General features: G+C 47.5%; 1 protein-coding gene across 3 annotated transcripts in view; it reads left to right on the forward strand.

The window, feature by feature from the left end:
* map3k7cl (map3k7 C-terminal like) overlaps positions 1-26,705 on the forward strand; it is a 276,779-nt gene that overhangs the window by 26,258 nt on the left and 223,816 nt on the right. The window contains exons 1-3 of one of the 3 annotated variants that reach the window (XM_070892889.1): positions 13,834-14,071; positions 14,179-14,243; positions 14,727-14,841. In XM_070892889.1, coding sequence (XP_070748990.1) covers positions 14,059-14,071; positions 14,179-14,243; positions 14,727-14,841 — 193 coding nt within the window. In that variant the 5' untranslated portion in view covers positions 13,834-14,058. Of the gene's footprint in view, positions 1-13,833; positions 14,072-14,178; positions 14,244-14,726; positions 14,842-26,705 lie in introns of those variants that run through there. The other 2 variants (XM_070892890.1, XM_070892891.1) reach the window with 2 other exon arrangements.

Consider the following 26,705-nt stretch of genomic DNA (forward strand, 5'->3'; position numbering starts at 1 on the left):
GTATCTGAGCTGGTTGCTGCGGGTGTTAGATCGAGTGACGGTGTTTTTTCTTCTTCTTCACTCCTCTCCCTCTTCTTCTTGAACCACTGGCTAGACAGATTGGATTTCTTGGGTATCTGAAATGAGAAAGACGCAAGTGTAGGTTTGTGGTGAGGATAGGGTGAGAACAAGAGGTGCATGCTTGCACCATGTGCACCTTGTAAATCATAGAATCATGGAAATTTATGGCACAGAAGGGAGGCCATTCGACCCATTGTTTCTGTGCCTGCCGAAAATTAGCTATCCAGCATAATCCCACTGTCCAGCTCTTGGTCCGTAGCCCTGTAGGTTGCGATATTTCAAGTGCATATCCAAGTACTTTTTAACTACAATGAGGGTTTCTGCCTGTAATATCTCATCGTGGGGCTGAGCTGCTTCTCTGACTATCGTTTCATAATCCGTGCTGGATTCATGGCCATCTGCAGACTCTTCATCAACACAGTGAGTCATATTTATTTTACACATTTGCTAGAGGTGGCCCTTTGTGCTGCAGCCTTTACACACAGTCTTTAAAGCGGCACTGGTGAGCCCTGTGATTCCCTCCGCAACACCAGCATGGAGCTACTCGGTTAGCCCCCCTCGGCGGACTCTGAGTTAAGGGACTCGGGGGCCTGTTCTCACTTCCCTGAGAAATTCATGTTCTATAGTCCAGCCTCTAAAAGGCGCCACTCTGTGCACAATACTTGCTGGCTTTGAGTCCTGAGGATGAGTCATCCGCCTCGAGCCGCAGGTCGAGGTCATGAATGCTTGGCTCACGGAGGTAGCTTTCTGCAGCGTGACTATGGTATCCGCCGACAGTAGCTTATGAAGAAGGCCCTCATGGTCGATTCCGATGACAAAGATATCCCGCAGTGTTTCAGTGAGGTGGTCGCCAAAATCACACGGTGCCGCCAGCCCCCTGAGGTCTGCAGCATATTTCGCGATCTCCTGGCCTTCGGGTTGTCGGTGGGTGTAAAACCGGTGTCTGGCTGTGAGGATTCTCTCTTTGGGCTTGAGTTGTTCTTGGATCAGTGTTACAAGCTCCTCGTACGTCTTGGTCATTGTCTTTGCTGATGCCAGCAAGTCCCTGATGAGGCCATAGACAGTGGGCCCAGAATTGGTTTGCAGGATAGCTCTGCGCTTATCAGCCAGTGTGGCCGGATTGTCACCTGCCAGGTCGTTTGCTATGAAGAAATGGTCGAGCCTCTCCACAAAGGCTTCCCAATCATCACCATCGATGAACTGCTGCAACGTACCAAGGTTAGCGATTTTCACGTGAAGGTCCGTAATCTCGTCGCCAATTGTTATGTCTTCAGATGCTCTGATAATGACTCCACGAGGCAATGTGTTGTACTTGAACTGTAGTGATATTAGTCCATTTAATGCAACTCCAGAGTGAGGATCACACATGGTGGCCTGCCTTTAATACTAGGCCTGGCACACCTGTACAGGTAACCTACAAGTCTCCCATTGCAGTGTCCTCTGGTGGCACACCTTGTAATAGTACAAGCAGTAACCATGTAGGATACATGACATTAACCACCTTATATACCTGTCCTGCTACCTTCAGGGATCTGTGGATGTGCACGTTAAGGTCCCCCTGTTCCTCTACACTTCTCAGTGTCCTACCATTAATTGTGTATTCCCTTGTCTTGTTAGCCCTCCCCAAATGCACTACCTCACACTTCTCCAAATTGAATTCCATTTGCCACTTATCTGCCCACCTGACCAATCTATTGATATCTTCTTGCAGTCTACAGCTTTCCTCCTCACTGTCAACCACACGGCCAATTTTTGTATCATCGGCAAACTTCTTAATCATGCCCCCTACATTGATGTCTAAATCATTGCTATATACCACAAAAAGCAAGGAACCTGATACTGAGCCATGCAGAACCCTACTGGAAACAGCCTGCCAGTCACAAAAACACCTGTCGACCATTATTATTTGCATCCTGCCACGAAGCCAATTTTGGATCCAACTTACCACTTTCTCTTGGATCTTATGGGCTTTTACTTTTCTTACCAGTTTGCAATGTGGGGCCTTGTCAAAAGCCTTTTTAAAATACATGTAAACGCTATCAAATGCGCTATCCTCACCAACCCTCCTTGTTATCTTTTCAAAAGATTTAATGACGTTAGTCAGACATGACCTTCCCTTAACAAATCCATGTTGACTGCCCTTGTTTAATCTGTGCCTTTCTAAATGAAAATTAATACTGTCCTTCAGTATTTTTTCCAATAATTTGCCCACCACTGAGGTTATGCTGACTGGCCTGTAATTACTCAGTCAATCCCTTTCTCACTTTTTAAACAATGTTAGCAGTCCTCCAGTCCTCCAGTCCTCACACATGTACAGCATCACACCTGTAGCCAGAGAGGATTGGAAAATGATGGTCAGAGCCTTTGCTATTCCCTCCCTTGCTTCTCTTAACTGCCTGGGATATAGTTCCTCCAGGCCTGGTGATTTATCTTCTTTCAAAAATGCTAAACCCATTAATATTTCCTCACTCACTATGTTTATCTCATCTAATATTTCACACTCCTCCTCTTTAACTACAATGTCTGCATCGTCCCTCTCTTTTGTGAAGATAGACACAAAATATTCATTAAGAACTATAACCACATCTTCTGCCTTAACACACAGGTTACCTTTTTGGTCTCTTATAGGCCCTACTCTTTCTTTTGTTATCCTCTTGCTCTTTATGTTTTCCTTGCTGTTACTTGCCAATATTTTTTCGTTCCTAATTGCTTTCCGAATTTCCTTTTTAATTTCATGCCTGCATTTTCTATACTTCTCTAGACTTTCTGCAGTATTTAGCATCAGATGGAGAAGTGGGATGTGAGAAGGAGGATAACATATGACGATACCAGCATCTTGTATGTTTTCAGCGCCTCTACTGGCCATGGTCTCAGCCATGCCCCTCCGCTACAAGTAATAGACAAAACGTTTTGCTCCCTTGTCTGATCGCGTTTCATGGCCACAACTGCTGCCAAAAGGCTTTCTAGCTGCTGCTGCACAGAGTTCAATTCAGGCCCATTGGCTTCACGGATTGGGGCTTGGTAACGTGGGCCATTATTCGGACATCGACTATGGCGGCATTCGCGAGCTTAATGTCTGGGCTCATAACAGTTATAATGAGTTAAGTTGCATCTGTCTCCCGGCTGGGGAGAGGTCTGTGGAATCAGAGGACCCTCTATCACCAAAACTTTGGACTTAGGATGGGAGAGGGTCGATTTAACTCATTCCTAAGCTTGAATGCAGGAGTCCAATTGATCAGCCCATGGGATTCCCTGATGGACCAATAATGTCCCTTATGGGGGGATAAGAGAGCATTGATGAAAGTCAGTTTAAATCCCTCAGTTTCCTCAAATCCTTGACCATCACGGTTTTCCTGGGACTGATTGTACAAATCATACAATCGATTTGCAAAGGGATGTTCATTAACCTCTTGCCGGGTTCCCCAGCCGTGCGGGTAAAATTGATTGATTTCATGCCCAAACGGTTACAAATTTCAACCATGACATTCCACCAACCCTTACTTTTATAATAGATTTCTCGTGAGAGTGATGCCTTGAGTTGTGTGAAGCACTTGCCAACAGAATTTGTTTTAAGTCTTTCAATTCTAACTCGGGGTGACAGCGACGGAAATCACCCCAGTCACTTGTTAGGGCGACTGGGTTCGCCCCCCAGTTTATTTGTCCCAAGTCTTTTGCACTCCGCTGGGGTCAAACTTCTACTGGTAGTAGATATTTCCTTATTTGGAGGTAGGTTATAGGCTACAGAGGAGGTATCATTATCAGATTCATCATCCGAAAGTGTAGGGTCAGTAAATTGTGTGGTAGTAGTGACTGTATTAACCTACTTTGATTCTACTGGGGCAGTGGGTATAGTGACTATATCCTGCTTGGTTTCTACTGGGGCAGTTTGTCCTGGATAGGGAGGTGGTGCGCAGAGATTAACAGACTATTTTGGCAGATGGGGTTATTATTGCACTGGGTTTTTCTTGTTAGATCATCCCAATTAATAGTAGGATTCCCGGGTTTAAGACGACTGATGGCTGCAACAGCTGCCGTTTGTCTCCCCAGTTTTCCCTTCAGTTCCATGATTTGTAATTCGCCAAAGGGGGTTTAGAAACAGAGAAACATAGAAATTTACAGTGCAGAAGGAGGCCATTTCGGCCCATCGTGTCCGTGCCGGCTGACAAAGAGCCACCTCGGTCAGCAGCCCTGAAGGTAACATATAAACCTATGAACAATGATCAATGGCAGACAGGTAAAGAGCATCCGGCCAAACCAATTCCCCCAGCCACAACTGCGATACTCCATGAATCGCAACATTTTATACTCCACCCCACCCGGAGCCATGCGATCTCCTGGGAGAGGGAAAAAAACAGATAAAAACCCAGGCCAATAGGGGAAAAAAAATCTCGGAAAATTCCTCTCCGACCCATCCAGGCGATCGAAACTAGCCCAGGAGATAACTCTGGCCATGTTAGATTCCCTGAAGTACTTACATCGTATTTGCGCCAGCCATCAAGAGGTTAACCAGTCTAATCCCACTTACCAGCTCTAGGTCTGTAACCCTGCAGGTTACGGCTCTTCAAGTGCCCATCCAAGCACCATTTAAATGTGGTGAGGCTTTCTGCCTCTACCACCCTTCTAGGCAGTGAGTTCCAAACCCCCACATCCCTCTGCATGAAGAAACTTCCCCTCAAATCCCCTCTAAACCTTTCACCAACCACCTTAAACCTATGCCCCCTCGTAATTGACCCTTCTACCAAGGGGAAAGAGGCCCTTGCTATCCACCATATCCAGGCCCCTCAAAATTTTATACACCTCAATGAGCTCTCCTCTCAGCCTCCTCTGTTCCAAGGAGAACAAACCCAGCCTATCCAATCTGCTCTCATAGCTAAGCTTTTCCATTCCAGGCAGCATCCTTGTAAATCTTGCCTGCACCCTCTCCAGTGCAATCACGTCCTTCCTATAATACGGCGACCAGAACTGCACGCAGAATTCCAGCTGTGGCCTAACCAGTGTATTATACAATTTAAGGATAACCTCCCTGCTCTTGTATTCTATGCCTCGGCCAATAAAGGCAAACATTCCGTTTGCTTCTTACCCATCTTATTCACCTGGCCTGCTACTTTTAGGGATCTGTGGACAAGCACTCCAAGGTTCCTTTGTTCATCTGCAATTCTAAGTGTCCTACCATTTAATGAGTGTACCCTTTCCTTATTACCCCTCCCCAAGTGCATTACCTCACACTACTCTGAATTAAATTCTATTTGCCACTGTTCTGCCCACCCGACTAGTAGATTGATATCCTCCTGTAGTCCATGACTTTCCTCGTCAGTATCAACCACACAGCCAATTTTAGTGTCATCTGCAAACTTCTTAATCATACCCCCTATATTCAAATCTAGATCATTGATGTATACCACAAAAAGCAAGGGACCCAGTACTGAGCCCTGCAGAACCCCACAGGAAATATCCTTCCAGTCACAAAAACATCCATCAACTATTACCCTTTGCTTCCTACCTCTAAGCCAATTTTGGATCCAACTTACCACTTTGCCCTGGATCCCATGGGCTTTTACCTTCGTGACCAGTCTGCCATGTGGGACCTTATCAAAAGCTTTGCTAAAGTCCATGTACACTACATCATACGCACTACCCTCATCGACCCTCTTGGTTACCTCCTTGAAAAATTAAATTAGGTTAGTCAAACACAATCTTCCCTTAACAAATCCGTGCTGACTATCCCTGATTAATCCTTGCCTTTCTAAATGTAGATTTATCCTGTCCTTCAGGATTTTCCCAATCATTTTCCCACCACTGAGGTTATGCTGACAGGCCTGTAATTACTCGGCCTATCCCTTTCTCCCTTCTTAAACAAGGCTACCACATTAACAGTCCTCCAGTCCTCCGGCACCATGTCTGAATCCAAAGAGGATTGGAAAATGATGGTCAAGGCCTCTGCTATTTCCTCTTTTGCTTCGCTCAACAGCCTGGGATGCATTTCATCCAGGCCTGGGGACTTATCCACTATGAAAGCCGCTAAACCCTTTAATACCTCCTCTCTCACTATGCTTATTTCATCCAGAATTTCACACTCCTCCTCGATAGCAGTATCTGCATTGCCCCTTTCCTTTGTGAAAACAGACGCTAAGTATTCATTAGAACCTTACCAACACACAGATTACCCTCATGGTCTCTAATAGGCCCGAACCTTGCTTTAGTTATCCTCTTGCTCTTAATATATTTATAGAACATATTTGGGTTTTCCTTGATTTTACTTGCCAAGAATTTTTCATGCTCTCTCTTGGCATTCCTAATATCCTTTTTAATTTTACCTCTGAACTTTCTATATTCCTCCAGATATTCTACAGTATTTAGCCGTCGCTATATGACATATGTTTCCCTTTTTTTCTTTATCTTCCCCTATAAGTACCTAGACATCCAGACGGCTCTAGAATTGTTATTCCCACCTTTTTTCTTTAAGGACACATGTTTGGCCTGAGCCCTCTGGATCTCTTCCTTGAATGCCTCCCAATATTTCAACACTGATTTACCTTCTAGTAGCTGTTTCCACCCACTGTGGCCAAATCACTTCTCAACTTAGCAAAGTTAACTTTTCCTCAATTTGGGACTTTTATTTCTGGTCTATACTTGTCCTTATCCATAACTATCTTGAATCTGACTGAATTATGGTCACTGGCACCCAAGTGCTCACCCACTAATACCCCTTCCACCTGCCAAGCATCATTCCCCAAAACTAAATCCAGAACCGCCCCCTCCCATGTTGGGCTTGTTACATACTGACTAAAAAGGTTTCTTGAATGCATTTTGGGAATTCCGCACCCTTCATACTCTTCACACTATATTTGTCCCAATCACTATTAAGATAGTTGAAATCCCCTACTATTACTGCCCTATGGTTTTTGGACTTCACAGAAATTTGCCTACATATTTGCTCTTCTATCTCCCACCCACTGATTGGGGGTCTGTAATACACACCCAGCAGTGTTATTGTCGCTTTTTTATTTTTCAGTTCAACCCGTATGGCTTCATTTGATGATCCATCTAACATATCATCCCTCCTCACAGCTGTAATAGTTTCTTAATCAATACCACAACCTCGCCCCCCCCCCACCATTTTTATCCCCCTCTCTGTCCTGACTAAAAATCCTGTAACCAGGAATATTGAGCTGCCAAACCTGCCCCTCTTTCAGCCATGTCTCTGTAATGGCTATAATGTCATACTCCCAAGTGTCTGCCTGTGCTTTCAGCTCATCCGCCTTATTTGTTATACTCCTTGCATTGAAGTATGTACCATTTAGCACAGGCAGACCTCCTTGATTATTACTTACTAACCCTTGTTTCCTCTGTCTTACAGATTCACTTTCTGCATTCTTGCTTTCAAATTTCAGCTTTACTTCCTTCCCTATTGAATTTGTTCTCAAGTTCCCATCCTCCTGCCAAGCTAGTTTAAACTCTCCCCAACAGCACTAGCAAAACTCCCCGCAAGGATATTGGTCCCGCGCTGTTGAGGTGCAACCCATCCGGTTTGTACAGGTCCCATCTCCCCCAGAAGCAATCCCAATGCCTCAGGAATTTAAAGCCCTCCCTCCTTCACCAACTCTCCAGCCATGCATTCATCCTCACTATCCTTCTATTCTTGTACTCATTAGCATGTGGCACCGGTAGTAACCTGGAGATTACTACCTTTGAGGCCCTACCCTTTAATTTTTCTCCTAGCTCCCTAAATTCTGCCTGCAAGACCTCATCTCTCTGTCTACTTATGTCATTGATCCCAATATGGACCATGACCTCTAGCTGCTCACCCTCTCCCCCAGAATGCCCTGCGTCTGCTCTGTGACATCCTTGACCTGGCACCAGGGAGGCACCATCCTATCCTGGAGTCACGTCTGCGGCCTCAGAAACGCCTCTCTATTCCCCTAACTATTGAATTCCCTATCACTACAGCTCTTTTATTTTTTTTCCCCTTCCCGCTGAGCAGCTGAGCCACAAGTGGTGCCTTGGACTTAGCTCTGGCTGTACTGCCCAGAGGCACCATCGCTCTCACCAGTGCTCAAAAGAAAATATCGGTTGGACAGCGAGATGGACTTCGGGGGTCTCCTGCACTACCTTCCCAGCATTCTTCATCCATCTGGTGGTCACCCACTTCCCCTCTACCTGCACGCTTTTAAGCTGCAGGGTGACTACCTCCTGAAACATGCTATCCACATAGCTCTCAGTCTCACAGATGCACCGTATTGACTCCAACTGCTGCTCAAGCTCCGAAACTTCCCACATGCCACAGGATGTGCAGTCCACAGGACTGAGCTGCCCTGCCATCCCTCTAATTATACTTATCTGATTATAAAAGAGAAAGAGAAAGAGAGTTACTTACCAATCAAAGAGCCAATCACTTACCTGCCTGGACCAGGGCTGTGAGCTCCTCACCAGAAGTGAACTCCTCACCGACCTTCAGGTCTCCTGCTCCCTGGACTCCTGACCTTCCGAACTCCCGGACCGCCGGGCCTCCTGAACTCAAGGACCTCCCAAAATCTCGGAACTCACGGACCTCTCGAACTCTCAGGACTCATGGACCTCCCAAACTCTTGGACCTCCCGAACTCTCGGAACTCACGGACCTCCCGAACTCTCGGAACGCACGGACCTCCTGAACTCTCGGAATGCATGGACCTCCCAATCTCTCGGATCTCCCAAACCCTCAGAACTCTTGGACCTCCCGAACTCACGGACCTCCCGAACTCGAGTAATTCTCTCAAGGCCCCCCCCTGGCATCCTCATGTTGCGAGATCAGGGATTCATTTTTAATTTCTAAAGCCTTGTTATCCTCATAGACCTGATTGTGGCATCTTGAAGCAAGTCGTGCTTTCTGCCGAAGCTTGCTCTTGATGTAAAAATGCACAGGTTGTGTTGTGTCTGTTCTGCCAGTCCTGTAACTCCCTTTCAAGTTGTGCATTTCTCTCTTTCAGCAGCACAACCCAAGCGAGTGGCACATAAGTGAGCTGTGTATGCCAGCCGATTTCTGGCTTCCTTAACTTTACATTTCTGCGGATCTACCTGGGGTGCTATCTCACCCCAAATCTCAGAGTAACTCTTCTTGCTCGTCTCGTCACCCTGCACGATCTCGATTACCGCTTTCGCCCTCAGGGCCCCTAACTTATCTGAGAGATTGTTCGCAACTTCATCTCTAAAATACGCAGCTGCCATCCTGATAACAATGCCTAGTATCTTTATAAACCAAAACCGTCCTCAACTCTTTTTGACCACAGTAACCTTTTTGCGCTCCTGGCTGGCTCGCCATTGTTAGAAATAACCTCTTTACGGCTATCTCTGGTCACTTTAAATAATCAGGTACAAGTGTAAACCAATATGGTGAATATTATGGGCCCGAAGTTGGTAAAGACCAAGGCCCGCCCAAGTGCCACCCAAAGGACCGCCGATGGCCGGCGAGAGACCGGGTGGTACTTTGCCAGGAAGATTCCTCTAAAAGAGGTGGCAGTACCGTCCAGTGACTAAACAATGGCTTACACCATCAATCTGGGCGGCAGCGTGCGGGAGCTCTCAATCTCATCGGCAAATGCGATTGTTGCCGTGGTGCCACCGAGGATGGAGTCGGGCCCAGGGAGGGTGGAAGACCTGAAAATGAAAATCATCACCAAAAAAAAACCCACTGGAAGACCTTCAGGGGTGCCCATACAGGTAAGATGCTGTTAAAAAAAATAATTAAAAGACGTTTACAAACCTTTTTTTGCAGGTCTTCGTACTTACTGTCGGGTTTAGACCTGCCTCCACGCAACGGTCCTTCCCCCTGCTTCCGCTGACTCCCGCCCTCACCAAACTGGCAGCTCGGCGGGCGGGAGGACACTTGTGCTACTTGGCCACCAGCGGCCGTCAGCGGACGCTTCCCGGCAGTACTCCCCTCCCGCCGGCTGCAGTCCAAGTGGAAACTGGCACAGGGGGGAGACTGGCGGCAAAACTCAACAGCAGTCGGTGGCATTCAGCAGCAGTGGGCGGTAAGGCCACCAATTTCGGGGCCATTGTGTTTAATCAGAGTTTAAGATGGAATATAACACATTAGTTATACAGTAAAAACATACGACTGTAACAATAGTTGAAATCGATCCGATCGGACATACGGTTGACACACATAAACAATTCTGTTCTTCCTTCACTCTCTCTCTCTCTCTCTGTTCCGCGTGTGAGTACAAGCTTCTGGGAGGTCACTTTTAACCTATTTTTAGGGGTGGACCGGAATATTGACGAGACCTGTAGAGGTTCCCCATAAAACGTAATATCTAATAAGATTTCTAGTTCTTTGTCTCGATTCTTGTTTCAAGAACCCGCCGTAAAGATGTCTTCTGATTTTGGTCACATGTCTTCGTTTGTATCTCTCGAAGACTCTTTTCTGTGGAATTCCTTTAATCTTTCTCTGTCCCGATTCTCTCGGGTACAATCAACACAAAGCCTAGTCCTCTATCCTTTGAACCTATGAAGCCAAAGCAGAGGTTTCTATCTTAACCGGTCATCAATTTCTTTATGACACACAAACTGTTTATGTTAACACCTACAAACTTCCCTCCATTCTATGTCTTTCTATACAAATTGTCTTGAAGATACATAAACAAACTGAAGCTTTAACTTGAAAACCACAGATAATGGTTGCCATAGTGCAGGATGCTATAACATCTCAGCAGGGTACCGAGACATTAGCATGTCTAACCATCCTGAGTCGACACTTTGATTCCAGTTCAAAACAACAATTTAAAACACAGCATTCGTATCAGTTTTATACATTTTTAGGCATCTTTAGTTTCTAACATGGTGTGATGTATTGAGTCGTGTGTGAGGCTAGCTGTATAGATGGTGGGATATGGCATTTGACGACAAATTTACTGATCTTGACCATGTGAGGTCATTAAACGTCTTCCTAAACTGTGTCCATGTCCTCATGGCTACACTTCTCGCATTCACCACAGTGGCTATCTGCTCCCACTGCTCTACTCTGTTGCCTGGAGGGCCTTCTGACCCTCTGTGGAAAGAGGGCCTCTCTCCTCCTATTAACCTCCTCCACCAAAGCTCCAGTGCTGTATCGGAGAACCTTGGTGTACATTCTCTTCCCTGTTGTGCCATTATTAATTGTTCTTTTCCACTGTCTTTCCCAGCCAGTTTAATGATCTGCTGCAGGCAGAAAGCACTTCCCCTTTATGAGATGCAGACTGCCTCTAAATATTCAGACTAGCTTTAATTGGTGCTAGCCTCGCACAAACTTGGACCCCCTGCTGAGCGTTCAGACACTCAGCAGCATGTTCAGTGCTGGGATGAACACCATAATCATGCAAATGAGCAGGAGGACAAAGTTTGTGTGCTGTCTACAGTCCTCTGAATGTGCATGGGTTGATCGCACAACGCGATTCCCATGTCCGTTTTTGGGGGGCAAATCAATTTGTAGGCCCTTTTTGTCTGCAGACGCCAATACTCAGTGAAACCAAACGCAACTTAACTCAAAGGAAGCTATCTATCTATGCTTGGAAATTGCTCTTTTTATTGCTATCATAAACTTTAACAATAAATTATACTTCTGGTGCTGTACAAAGAGTGATGATGCCCTTACAATTTATTAACTTACTTTTGGCAAGTTCATACATTTTCTGCATAGTTCTCTCTTCTCATAGAATGACACAATTGTAGCTTTATCCATGTTTGATACTATTGCAAGAATTGTGGAAAAGTCATTCAGAAGCCTCTTGACAAGAAAACAGAAACAGCATGCATTTGATGGAAATATTGATAAGCACAAATTAAATTCATATCTTACTAAATAGTGAAATCTTATTTGTACAGTGGTTCTCACGTTGCACTGAATTTATTCCTGGTGGTTATGCAGTTGGAACATTCCGTCAGTTTATTCTTGTAATTCCCACTAGGTGTTTGTCCTATATATCTTCACCATTAGTTTTCTGTAAGGGAAAACTCTCTCGCATTCATGTATCCTCTTCCTGTTGAGAATAGAGGCCAAACAGACATTGGCACCACTCTATGCTTACCATGAGCACTGTGACTCTCTCAGTTTCCCTGCCTGCAGTGCTGCTGAAAACTCAGGTGGGACTGGTGAGTTCAACCAGAATAACTGCAAAGGGAAGATGTGAAGTAAGCATTTAGTCCCTTGAGGTCAGAAGGAGATGCTTAGCTTCTCAGAAATACAATTCATAGAATCATAAGGAGGCTATTCGACCATTGTGCCTGTGCCGGCTCTTTGAAAGAGCTATCCAATTAGTCCCACTCTCCTGCTCTTTACCCATAACCCTGCAAATGTTTCCCCTTCAAATATTTAACTAATTCTCCTTTGAAAGTTAATTTTGAGTTTGCTTCCACCACCCTTTCAGGCAGTGTATTCCAGATCTTAACAACTCGCTGCATAAATTTGTTTTCCTCATGTTGCCTCTAGTTCTTTTGTCGATTACCTTAAGTCTGTGTCCCCTAGATACTGACACTTCAGCCACTGGAAACAGTTTCTCCTTATTTACTCTATCGAAACCCTTCATGAACTGGAACACCTCCATCAAATCTCCCCTTAACCTTATCTGTTCTAATGAGAACAACCCCAGCTTCTCCAGTCTCTCCATATAACTGAAGTCCCATATCCCTGGTACCGTTCTAGTAAATCTTTTCTGCACCCTCTCCAAGGCTTTGACATCCTTCCTAAAGTGCGGTGCCCAGAATTGGCCAGAATACTCTACCTGGGGCCTAACCAGTGTTGTACAAAATACTTACAAGCAGAAGTACAGTTACACATTTTGTTAAAATTATATTTAGACAAATAATATTGCAGATGTTAAAAAGAAAAAAATTACATGCTATGGTTTAAGGCAAATGGAAAATTTATAACCCTGTATTATTTTTGGGCAATGTGCCGAAACAGCTTCTGGATCATGGAGTTGGTAGAGTGAGGCTTTGCGTCCTACAGAGCGAGTTCTTAACATGAACCAGTTAGGGACGGGTGCAAGAAGACGCCAGGTGCTTTCCCATTGGAGATGGAAGAAAAATTGAAGGGCATGTCAGACGAGGTCACTCTCATGCATTTGTTAGCGGCCAATTCCAGAATGGCATTGGGAGAAGGTTTATTGCCTGCCCAATTTGCTGGGGAATGGCACGTGGCTTGAGACAACCTAAAAGAAGAGGAGATATAACAAAAAGGGGTGATTATAAATAGCTGCAGGGGCCCTCAGCAGATTAATTACTAATCTACCCAGCTAGCTTTAAATCTTTATTTGTTTTTAATCTCATCTAATTCTATGCCGTTGTGCAGTTTCCCGAGGGACGACATTCATTGCCGGCCTCTCTAGTCTGTTGTAAGGCTCCAATGGTTCTTCTATGTTTTTTTTTTAAAAGCCATAGATTTTACGGACAAATCATGGGTGGAAGTTGACTGTCAAATTCAGCAGCCAGTGCTATAACAGACTGCTGCATCTCGAAATGTGGTTATTTGATATGTGAGTTGTAGAAAACATGCCAAAATATGTCGAGGATTTTCGTGTCAGATGAGGCTGACACCTGTCATTACTGTCATTCAAGTGTTATTCATTTCTATTGCGCATACTACTATTCTGTCATATTGTGCAGAAGCACAGACACACTGAGCCTCAGTTTGGAAAACTGCATCATGGTACATTTACGTACTGTTGCAGCTGCAGTCCAAACTGGCTATGTCACCCTGAGCTAATTGGGGTCATAGGCATTTTTACTGACTGGAGTCATGTTGTTTAAAGGAGTTTGCTGCAGCAGGCTGACACAGACCGGGTCATGCTAACAATATTTTTATAGTTTAAAGACAGTTTGTTTGCACTGTAAAGTTTCTGAACTGTAAACAAAATGATAGGAAACACACCAGAGAGAGGAATTTCATCCTGTGTTGTGCGAGTGAATAAAGTTCTGTGCCTTTTTCAGTAGGAAAGGGAGGGAAAGTCCGGCCGACAGAAAGCGGGCCTGTGGGAGCCCAGAGCCCATGGGAAGTGCAGGTAACAGCATGCTGTCCTAGCAGCTGTTCCAGCGTCTATTACACTGTCAATTTGTTGCCATGCAGCAGGTGCTCTATCTCACATTTAATCTTTAATGCTCCGCAAAGGCAAAGACCAGGCAAGACACAAGTCGGTTCAGAACCTTGCATCGGCAGGTGTGGAATTGTGCAAGGTAAGACAATAGGTGAAATCTGTGCCTAGGCTCTAAAGTAGTACCATGTTTTTATGAGAAAAAAATGATATTTTTCATTTAGTTTTGTACAAGATTCATTGTCTATTTGGCTTATCTTTCTGATTACTGGCAATTAACTTTGCTTATCTTGAACTTTTATGAAATATAAATATAAATAGAATACATGAAGCAGTGCTATGAATTCGGGAAGTTATTACTCAAAAGGAAGACATAGAAAATCCATTGAACTCTTCTGCAATGTTTCCAAGTTTTGTCATAAAGGTTATTCTTTACATTACTTTCACCATCTTCTATTTCTACATTTGACATTAGAAGGGGATGGGGAAATCACTATGGATTCTGTTTAACAGATACTGTTCCAGCAGAATAGGGGCACTTACTTTACATGGGCGGTGCTAAAAAGGCTTTCCTAGTAAATGTCAGGAACTTATAATGAATTGCAGTACCAATCTTTCCTCACAGCTGAAGAGCAGAAACTACAGTCAGACCTCTAGTACCATTGGCCACATGATTACCACAAGGAGGCTACCTTCGGATAAACCCGTCCACATTTCCTTGAGCCTAGATGACCTTACAGGTATGACAACATATTTCAGTTACAAAATGTTAAAACAAATAGGTTCAAATATAACACGTAATCAGTTAGCATGACTATCTTTATAAATCTAAACATTTGTAAAACTGTAAAATTATAAAGATTTTATAAAGAGGCAGACTACAAAAGATTTCACTTTTAGGAAATGAAGGGAATTTGACAATGTTAGATGCTTTGTACAGTTGGGAAAAGAGACAGATTATAAAATGCAATGGACGTTGTCTGTCTGTAATCCAATGACTGGTTGATTGCAACATTTGTGACTACATTCCAGTGACAATAGTCTTTAAATGTACAACAAATAACTGTAAAGTTATTTATGCATAATATTTGACAATTAGTCCAATTATTATTCCTCTTTGTTTAGTATTTTGCCGATATTGTTTTTCTTTTTCCTGCTACTGTGCATTTTATTTGTAAGTACATCCAAGTCAAAGTCATATATGATGTATCTGTTGTAGGTTCTATCTGGTTATAGGAGATGTGGGTATATTTTCTATTCCATATCGTTTATGGCATCAGTGCAGAACAAGCACGTCAGGACTGAGAAATAGTACAGAGGTCCATATTGCCGCATCCCTGCGCAGATTAGAATCCTCCTATCAGTCTGGCCTAAAGTGCATGTGCACAAAATGTGCTAGAGTATCATTTAAAGCAATGGTAATGGCAGCGCAAAGAGTACATGCTCCATTCCCTCGTGAAATGGGTGATGAAGGTCAGGCCAGTTCTCAGCTAACAACGTGTACTGTTCAAAGTTAGAACCAGCTAGATTTTTCACAAATTCATTTCTGACTGGACTTTGAATATTGATTCTGCAAATTGAATTTCTAAGACTTTGGACGTTTTTTGATAATTTTTTGCATTTTTTTCAAATCCCAGATTTTTGGTAGCAACATTTTTGATTGTTACAATTAAAAATCAGAATATGGGAATTGATTTAAGTTCTTCTGTTCTATGGTAGTTGGAGAAGAAAGAAGAGGATGAAAGGTGGGATGTGATATAGGCAACTGCTGCCCTTGTCCTTCGAGGTGGTAGAGGTCACGGATTTGGGAGGTGGTGCCAAAGAAGCCTCGGCAAGATGCTGCAGTGCATCTTGTAAATGGTACACACTGCAACCACGGTGTGCCGGTGGTAGAGGGAGTGAATGCTGAAGGAGGTGGATGGGGGGCCAATCAAGCGGGCTGCGTTGTCCTGGATGATGTCGAGCTTCTTGAGTGTTGTTGGAGCTGCACTCATCCAGGCGAGTGGAGAGTATTCCATCACACTCCTGACTTGTGCCTTGTAGATGATGGAAAGGCTTTGGGGAGTCAGGAGGTGAGACACTCGCCGCAGAATACCCAACCTCTGACCTGCTCTTGTTGCCACAGTATTTATGTGGCTGTTCCAGTTAAGTTTCTGGTCAATGGTGACCCCCCCCCAGGATGTTGATAGTGGGAGATTCGGCGACAGTAATGCTGTTGAATGTCAAGGGGCAGTGGTTAGACTCTCACTTGTTGGAGATAGTCATTGCTTGGCACTTGTGTGGCGCGAATGTTACTTGCCACTTATCAGCCCAAGCCTGAATGTCGTCCAGGTGTTGCTGCATGCGGGCGTGGACTGCTTCATTATCTGAGGAGTTGTGAATGGCACTGAACACTGTGCAGTCTTCAGCGAACATCCGCACTTCTGACCTTATGATGGAGGGAAGGTCATTGCTAAGGCTGCTGAAGATGGTTGGGCCTAGGACACTGCCCTGAGGAACTCCTGCAGCGATGTCCTGGGGCTGTGTTGATTGACCTCCAACAACCACAACCATTTTCCTTTGTGCTAGGTATGACTCCAGCCAGTGGAGAGTTTTCCCCCTGTCCCATTGATTTCAGTGTTACTCTGGCTCCTTTGTGCCACACTCGGTCAAATGCTGCCTTGATGTCGAGGGCAGTGAGTCTCACCTCACCTCTGGAATTCAGCTCTTTTGTCCATGTTTGGACCAAGGCTGTAATGAGGTCTGGAGCTGAGTGGTCCTGGTGGAACCCAAACTGAGCATCGCTGAGCAGGTTATTGGTGAATAAGTGCCACTTGATAGCATTGTTGATGACACCTTCCATCAGTTTGCTGATGATTGAGAGTAGACCGATGGGGCAGTAATTGGTCGGATTGGATTTGTCCTGCTTTTTGTGGACAGGACATACCTGGGCAGTTTTCCACATTGTCGGATAGCTGCCAGTGTTGTAGCTGTACTGGAACAGCTTGGCTAGAGGGCCGGCTAGTTCTGGAGCACACGACTTCAGCACGACAACCCATAGCCCATAGCCTTTGCTGTATTCAGTGCGCTCAGCCGTTTCTTGATATCTTGTGGAGTGAATCGAATTGGCTGAAGACTGGCTTCTGTGATGGTGGGGACCTCAGGAGGAGGCCGATATGGATTAGCCACTCGGCACGTCTGGCTGAAGATGGTTGCAAATGTTTCAGCCTTGACTTTTACACTCACATGCTGGACTCTGCCATCATTGAGGATGGATATATTCATGGAGCTTCCTCCTCCCATTAGTTGTTTAATTGTCCACCGCCATTCATGATTGGATATGACAGGACTGCAGAGCTTTGATCTGATCTGTTGATTGTGGCATTGCTTAGCTCTATCTATAGCATGCTGCTTCCGCTGTTTAGCATGTATGTAGTCCCGTGTTGCAGCTTCCCCAGGTTGGCACCTCATTTTTAGGTACGCCTGGTGCTGCACCTGGCATGCTCTTGCACACTCCTTATTGAACCATGATTGGTCCCCTGGCTTGATGGTAGTGGCAGAGTGAGGGATATGCCTGGTCATGAGGTTATAGATTGTGGTGGAATACAATTCTTCTGCTGCTGATGGTCCATAGCGCCTCATGGATGCCCAGTTTTGAGCTGCTAGATTTGTTCTGAATCTATTCCATTTAGCACGGTGGCAGTGCCACACAACACGATGGAGGGTGTCCTCAGTGTAGACGGGACTTCATCTCCACAATGACAGTGAGGTGGTCACTGTTACTAGTGCTGTCATGAACAGAGGTCAAGTAGGTTTTTCTCTCGTGTTGGTTCTCTCAGCACCTGCTGCAGGCCCAATCTGGCAGCATTGTTCTTCAGGACTCAGCCAGCTCTGTCAGTAGTGGTGCTACCGAGCCACTCTTGGTAATGGACATTGAAGTCCCCCACCCAGAGTAAATTCTGTGCCCTTGCTACCCTCAGTGCTTCTTCCAAGTGGTTTTCAACATGGAGGAGTACTGATTCATCAGCTGAGGGAAGGTGGCCGATGGTAATCAGCAGGAGGGTTTCTTACCCATGCTTGATTTGAAACCATGAGACTTCATGGGGTCTGGAATCAATGTTGAGGACTGCTAGGGCCGCCCCCTCCCGACTGCATGCCACTGTGCCGCCACCTCTGGTGGGCCTATCTTGTCGGTGGGACAGGACAGACCCAGGGATTGTGACGGAGGAGTCTGGGACATTGGCTGAAAGGTATGATTCTGTGAGTATGACTAGATCAGGCTGTTGCTTGACTAGTCTGTGGGACAGTTCTCCCAATTTTGGCACAAGTCCCCAGATATTGGACCCAAGTTTCCACATGATTCGCGCCTGATTTTTAGGAGCAACTGGTGGAGAATGGACTATTTTAGAAATCGCAATTCTCCACATTTTTTTTTCTGCAGTTCTCGTCAGGTAGAACAGTTCTAGTTTAGAACAGAATTTTTTCTTCAAAAGGGGGCGTGTCCGGCCACTGACACCTGATTTGAAAGTTTCCACAGTGAAAATGTACTCCAAACTAAAGTAGAATGGAGCCAGTGAAGATTTTTGTAGAATTGAAAAAACCTGTTCTACACATTAAAAAATCAGGCGCAGGTTACAAATTAGGCGTCTAGAACGAGGTGGGGGGGAAGGGAACTCATTAAATTCGACAATAAATCCTTATTTATACTTCTACAAATATTCTACAAATAAATCCAACCTGAATAAACATTTATAAGCCAAGAAAAGATTAAATAAACCATCTTCCTACCTGTGTGAAAGTGCTTCAGCCAGGGAGAATTCTGCAGCCGTTCGTGCCGCTGAGCGGGAGGGGGAGAGAGAGAGAGAGAGGGAGAGAGAGAGAGAGAGGGAGGGGGGAGGGAGAGAGAGAGAGGGGAGGGGGGGGGAGGGAGAGAGAGAGAGGGGGGGGAGGGAGGGAGAGAGAGAGAGAGAGAGAGAGGGGGGGGTGGAGAGAGAGAGGGAGGAGAGGGAGAGAGAGAGAGGGGGGGGGAGGGATAGAGAGAGAGAGGGGGGGAGGGAGAGAGAGAGAGGGGGGGGAGGGAGAGAGAGAGAGAGGGGGGGAAGGGAGAGAGAGAGGGGGGGAGGGAGAAAGAGAGAGAGAGGGGGGGAGGGAGAGAGAGAGAGAGAGGGGGAGAGGGAGAGAGAGAGAGGGGGGGGAGGGAGAGAGAGAGAGAGGGGGGGAGGGAGAGAGAGAGAGAGAGGGGGGGGAGGGAGGGAGGGAGAGAGAGAGAGGGGGGAGGGAGAGAGAGAGAGAGAGGGGGGGGAGGGAGGGAGAGAGAGAGAGAGGGGGGAGGGAGAGAGAGTGGGGGGGGGAGGGAGAGAGAGAGAGGGGGGAGGGAGAGGAGGGGGAGGGAGAGAGAGAGAGAGGGGGGGAGGGAGAGAGAGAGAGAGGGGGGGAGGGGGAGAGAGAGAGAGGGGGGAGAGAGAGCGAGAGGGGGGGGAGGGAGAGATGGGGGGAGGGAGAGAGAGGGGGAGGGAGAGAGGGTGAGGGGGGGGAGGAAGAGAGGGGGGGAGGGGAGGGAGAGGGGGAGGGAGGGAGAGGGGGGGGAAGGGAGGGAGAGGGGGGGAAGGGAGGGAGAGGGAGGGAGGGGGAGGGGGAGAGAGGGAGGGGGGAGAGGGAGCGGGGGTCGGGGAAGAGAGAGGGGGGGTTGGGGAACAGGAGTGGGTGTCGGGTCGGGGGGGGAGCGGGTGTCGGGTCGGGGGGGGGGGAGCGGGCCTCGGGTCGGGGGGGGGAGCGGGTGTCGGGTCGGGGGGGGGAGCGGGCCTCGGGTCGGGGGGGAGCGGGTCTCGGGTCGGGTCGGGGGGGGGGAGCGGGCCTCGGGTCGGGGCGGGGGAGCGGGTCTCGGGTCTCGGGTCGGGTCGGGGCGGGCGGGGAGCGGGCCTCGGGTCGGGGCGGGGGGGGGGAGCGGGCCTCGGGTCGGGGCGGGGGGAGCGGGCCTCGGGTCGGGGCGGGGCGGGGGGGGGAGCGGGTGTCGGGTCGGGGTGGGGCGGGGGGGGGAGCGGGTGTCGGGTGTCGGGTCGGGGCGGGGGGGAGGAGCGGGTCTCGGGTCGGGGCGGGGGAGGTGGAGCGGGTCTCGGGTCGGGGCGGGGGGGAAGCGGGTGTCGGGTCGGGTCGGGGCGGGGGTGGGGGGAGCGGGTGTCGGGTCGGGGGGGGAGCGGGCCTCGGGTCGGGGCGGGGGGGGGAGCGGGTCTCGGGTCTCGGGTCGGGGCGGGGGTGGGGGGAGCGGGTGTCGGATCGGGTCGGGGAGCGGGTGTTGGGTCGGGACGGGGTGGGGAGGGGGAGCAGGAGCTGGCCGTGGGAGGAGCCTCATTCACGCAGCCCCAGTGAGGCCATTGGGCCACGGCTAGGGGCTGCGTGCTTCGGGCCCCTCCCACAGTTCGGCGCCTGGAGCTACTGCACTTGCGTGCCGACTGTAGCGCGCATGTGCAGAGGTCCCGGCACTGTTTTCAGCGCCGGGACCTGGCTCCGCCCCCCCCACAGCTCGTGCTGGCTGCGCCGAGGGCCAGAAGACCTGTAAGTAGGTGGAGAATACCGAGGATTTTTTTAGGCGCCGTTTTAGGCGCGAAAAACGGGCGCCCAGCTCGGAGGGGCGCCCGTTTTTTTTCTTGTGGAAACTTGGGCCCATTATTTCTGATGCATTTTTTGCTAGCACAAGCAGCTTCATCAATTTCTCCATGAAAACCAGCAGCAGAATGAGAGGGCATTGCAATTTCTCAGCATTGCAGGTTTCAATAAAGTCCGGCGCATCATTGATGGCACCCTGTGACCATTTGGGGCCCAACACGCAATCCCATGGCTTTCTTAAACCGCAAGGGTTTCCACTCCATAAATGTACAACGGTCAGTGATCAGCAACATAGGATCATGCTTCCCAGGCAGCAGTCAAAACACTTTTATGATATTATTTATTTTCCTTTGGTCTAAGCACGGAGAAGTGGAGAAAGAGGCAGCTCACCTTCAGCCATTGACAGAGCAGGACCATTTAAATGATCTAGACAAGATCGCTGCTAAATTTGCAGCTTTGCAGCGAGAGCCATACACCAGGCTCTCGTATATAAAAACATCACCTAATTGTCAGAGCCACTTAATGCACCAAATGTGCACAATCTTTATGAGCATAGTCCTCTACAGCACTTTAATTACTTTGATCTGCTAAGATCTTATTTTGCACCATCAGAAGAAAACTCTATGGACAGAGAGTAAACTGTAACCAAATTTAATATCCTGAAAGTGATGAGTCTCTGTGCCTTGCGTGTTTTACCCCAGTGCTTCCCTTTGGTGACAGTGTAGCCTCGATTTTCTGATATTACTGCAGTTTAAATCTGAATGGTGAGATCTCAATTGTGTAGTTTGCACTTAATTTTTTGATGTTAGTTCATTGGTGTATCTTGAAGTGTAGATTTGGATGGATGCAGGCACCTTTGGTAATGATTCCACGAGGCAGGGTATGGTACTTAAACTATGTAGACTGTAGTCCTTTATTTGCAGCTCCTCGAGTGAGGACACCAAGCTGTGAGCTCCCTTTTATACTGGGTTGCCTGCAGTGTGCAGGTAACCCTTAGGTCTCCAGCAGCAGCACCCCCTGGTGTACATTAACATCTGTACAGTGTAAGGTACATTCAGTGTTACAGACATCATATAACAATACAAGCATGCATACATAACAACACTCCCCTCTAAGCATTTTCAAGTCCTTATTGTCATGACCTGGGGAGGTGATCAGCAGTGGGCTATGGGAGGTTGTGGTGAGGGTTGTGTGGGCGCCAGGTGTGACCCCTGTACTTGAGGCTGGCCTCATACATTTCCCCCGCTTCACACACAGACCATGTGGGTGCCACTGTTGTGGGATCCCTCAGTGGTGTGGCCAGTGCCGCAGTGGGTAGGGTGCATACTCTGTGATGTGGGTAGTTGTGTGGTGGTGGGCAGGGCCACAGGACTATGTGGGCTCCTTGTCCTCCAATTGGGATGAGTGTCTGGTCATCCCAGGGTTTTCCAGGAAAGCTGGAGGGTATTGGCCTCTCGCTCCTGGTGTTGGCTCTCGTGGCCAGGGTGTGTAGGGCTGGTCTGGGGCAGGTTGCAGTGGTGGTGGCTGTGCTGCCCAGTGACCACTGTCCCTGTAGTGGGTCTGCTCCCACTGGGTGTGTGTGTGTCCTTCCTGGGGCATCACACTAGTTCCAAAGGTCCAGGCTACATGGTCTGGTAGCCAGCTGGACCTGGGGGTCTTCTATGGGGGGATTTCTCTAGCATTTGCATGGTCCCTGTAGAACCCAATGTTCTATAACAGTGTTCTACCTGTATACATGACACCATGGCTCTGGTCATACATCGTCGAGTCGACATTATTGACTGCCTTTACATTGTTAATAACAGCATTTGCATCACTTTTTGGTATCATGGTCTCACCAGACATGGTTACATTAGGCATTTCAAACTCTCTGTCATAATCATCACACATAACAAGCTTGTTCTTAACCTTACTTACACAAGCATTCATTTCATTTTTCAGCATCACAATTCATGGTTACATTATTATACTTGCAGCCTTTTACTGCATTTTTAGCTTTAAAGTCCCTGTCATCTTTAAGTTGAAACTGTTCCTTTAAATTCTTTTGGTTACCGGTCTCCTTTAAGGGCACCTTCAAATCCGATTGGCCGCTCGGTGTCACGTGTCACTCCTCCAACACTGCTCCTCGTGGTCTGGTCGCGGCCATTTTGATTGCAGGTTCTTCTCCTCATGGTGCAGCTGCCATCTTCTGGCTCTCCTCCAGGTAGGCTGTGGTGGTCTTTTCTTCCTCAAGTTCGGCCATGGACGTCGGGAGTCCACCTTTCTCGATGATTTTCGCCTCTTGGAGTCCTGCCCCGGCCCGGAAGGAGAAGTTTGGGTTTTCGGTCCTGGAGATTTCGCCGTGGTGTGGTCCTGGAGATTTTGCCGCGCAGTCGAGCTGGAGAGTGGGATTTCTAGATGCAGCGATGGATCCATGTTCGATATCGATTGCTGGAGCCTGGAGGCTGTTGCCACTTCGACTGATTTGGACCGGGTTCATCCAATTCCTTCCCAGCAGCGTGGGCCATCACCGGCAATGATCCATAGGGGGAGTCTGTTCAACACGCCGCCCTGGGAGACCTGGACGTCTACGCTGCCAACGATTTGGATTTTACCTTTCGTGTTGGTGAACAGCTGCGCTTGGACAAGAGACAGTTTTGGTCGAGTGGCGGGATTCATCCAAATTTTTTCAAAGGTCGTTTGACTCATCAGACTGGCTCGATCTCCATGGAAACTGGGACCTCATCGATGTCTACTTCCATCGTCCATGGAGAACTTTCGGTGGAGCAGGTATAAACTCCATACTCTTCTTCCAGAGGTTGAGCAGCTTCATCTTCATCTGTGTCAGAGCCCCGGTGATCAGCCAGTGACGCGGTGAGTAAAGCTTTTTCTGCACATTCTCTGAAGGTGCCCTTTTTCTTTGCAACCTTTGCATGTATAGTCTTTGTAACGGCACTGGTGGGCCCTGTGGTTTTCTCCACAGCGCCAGCACGGGGCCATCCAGTTTGCCCCATGTGGCGGACTCAGGGTTGCGGGACTCGGGGCAGCATTTCTGCCTTTCGAAGTGTCCATGCGGTGCACTGCGCTCGCCGGTTTAGAGTCCTGGGTCAGTATTCGCCTGGCGTCGCCGGCCGAAACCAGGTAGGCCTGGCTCACTTGAATTGCTTTCTGCAGTGTGACTGTGATGTCCGCAGAGAGCAATTTGTGTAGGAGTCCCTCGTGGCTTATTCCGATGACAAATATGTTCCTCAGTGCTTCATTAAGGTGGTCTCCAAAATCACATGTTGCAGCTCGTCTTCTTAAATGTGCAGCATACTTTCTTGGCCTTCGGGTCGCTGGTAAGTGTAGAACCGGTGCCTGGCTGTGAGGATGCTTTCTTTTGGTTTTAGTTGCTCCCGTATTAGTGTTACACGTTGCCCATAGCTCTTGGTGGTTGTCTTCTCCGGGGCTAGCAAGTCCCTGACGAGACAATGGATGGTGGGCCCACAACTACTAAGCAGGATGGCCCTGCACTTTTTTGATCATGTAGCCGGTGTGTCCCCATCCAGGTCTTTGGCTTTGAAGAAATGTTCCAATCTTTCTACAAAAGTATCCCAATCTTCCCCATCGGTAAATTGCTGAAAGTTGCTGAGATTCGACATGCTGAGCATGTAGTTCGTGACCTCGTCACTAGTTGTGTATGCAAGCACCTTTGGTAATGACTCCATGAGGCAGGGTATGGTACTTAAACTGTGTAGACTGTAGTCCTTTATTTGCAGCGCCTCGACTGAGGACACCAAGCTGTGAGCTCCCTTTTACACTGGGTTGCCTGCAGTGAGCAGGTAACCCTTAGGTCTCCAGCAGCAGCATCCTCTGGTGTACAGTAAGGTGTATACAGTGTAAGGTACATTCAGTGTTACAGACATCATATAACAATACAAGCATGCTTCCCTTTGGTGACAGTGTAGCCACGATTTTCTGATATTACTGTAGTTTAAATCTGAATGGTTAGATCTCAATTGTGTAGTTTGCACTTAATTTTTTGAGGTTAGTTCATTGGTGCATCTTGAAGTGTAGATTTGGATGGGTGCAGGATGCATGATTGTGATGGGGGCCGAAAATTCAGTGCCATAGGAACAGGAGTAGGCCATTTAGCTCCTCAAGCCTGTTCCGCCATTATATTAGATCTTGTCTGATCTGTATCTTAACTCCATCTACCCGATTCCATATACTTGGTTCCGTAACCCCTAATACACTTGCCGAACAGAAATCTATCAACAGAAATCTATCAATCTTGAGAACACCAGCGGCAGGTCGGGGCCATAAAAGGAGCGGCGAGTGACCATCATGAGCAGTGTGGAGGCATACTCCTTCAGGGAGCAGCGCGAGCTGGTGCAGGAGGGTGAGCAAAGAGTGACGTCACCAAGGACCAGGTCGGTGATTGGAGCGTGGGCAGATACAGCAGAAGCGGCGAGGTCGGGGCGAAGGAGCGGTGAGGGATTGTAGAGGGGCGTGATCGGGGCCCAGGAGAGGTGTGAGATCGGGGCCAGGGGCCCAGGGGCAGCTCGAGCCAGCCCCCACTGCCATATGTGTGCGCACTAGGTCCATGCAGCAGAGCTGGTCTCTAGTCGTCTTGGTTAATCCTTGCCACTGGAACAAGACCTAGTTCTGTCAAGCCCGTGTGGTGGCTGGTGTGCAACCGCCACCACACGTTAAAAAAAATCCACACACAGGCATCTCCCACCCTTCAGGATACAGTTCAGGACCTGGAATATTAGGTCCTTCAGTGAAACACCGGAGAACTCATCCTTTTTTGGCGTGGAAGCAAGTCATCCTCGCTTCGAGGGACTGCCTATGATGATGATGATCAATCTCAGCTTTAAAAGTTTCAATCGATCTGTTAAATCCTTTAAACATCTTAAACAGCTCAATTAGATCACCCCCTAATCTTCTATGAAGTCAGTAGAATTTAAAGTGTGGAGGACAATTAAAGTGCTTCTGCTATGTCCACTGCTGTCAGCAGTTGATCCTGACCACTCTCTGGCACATCCACTGTCATTTGAGTCAAGGGATCTAGTTGGTCTGAATGTTACATTGCCCTTGGAGACATCATCCTTGTCTGTGCCTGGACTAGTCATGTTTCTGCTGATCCTCCAGCCAGCAGCTTCCTGCTTCTGCACTGCAACCACAACATGCTTCTGCTCGGGACTCCCCCAATGCAGTCTCCTCAAACTGTCTATCTAAGTCCCCCAAGGTGAGTGCTTCCAATGGGTGGAGTCATTTGTTCAAGCAATCTTAATCCAGCTCTCAATGCAGACAAATCCATTATAGGGATTTACCCTCAAATCCCAAATTAAAGGCCCTGTTTGCCTGCAGACCATTGGAGGCTTTTTACATCACTATTGGAACAACATGGTTGAGCATAAACTGGGTCTAATTTGCATTAACATTACATTCAAAAAATAAACCACACAGGGCATAACAACACAAAATCAGGCAGAAACTAACTGCCACCTATTCTGGCCCTGTTCCAATTCATGGTTGGATTTGGGGCTCTTAAAATTGACAGGAACTTCAGCTAATACATCAAAAAGGGCATTGAAGTCTCCTGCTTGATTTCCAATGGGTAGGATGCTGAATGTCAAGTCCAATCCACAACCCGGTAACCTGGAGTACAGTGTTTCTAGGAGCAGACCTTCAGGCTGGAAGTCATTTAAAGCATACAGATGTTGAAGGTAAGTGCTCTTCAGCCACATCTGGTCTGTTTTTATTAATTTATTTATCTGCTTGTGCCTCGGTTCTCATGAGCCTTTGAGCCAGATTTCTTCGATTGCCTTTTTCTCCCAGCACCATTACCAGTGCCAATTGGTTTCCCAATGGGAATCCTCTGAGCTGACATGTTTGGAAGAAGAAGAGGAGCTACAGAGGGATGCCAGGAATGTCAGGATGCCTAAGAGATGCTCCATGCCCTCCTGCTCGCACCTGCACACCCACATCTACAGTGAGAAGTGAAATGACCCCACATTGGTGCTGATGGAGGCTCATCTTCTCAGAGTAAACTACT

The sequence above is a fragment of the Pristiophorus japonicus genome, chromosome 11 (assembly GCF_044704955.1).
Source record: "Pristiophorus japonicus isolate sPriJap1 chromosome 11, sPriJap1.hap1, whole genome shotgun sequence".
NCBI lineage: Eukaryota > Metazoa > Chordata > Chondrichthyes > Pristiophoridae > Pristiophorus > Pristiophorus japonicus.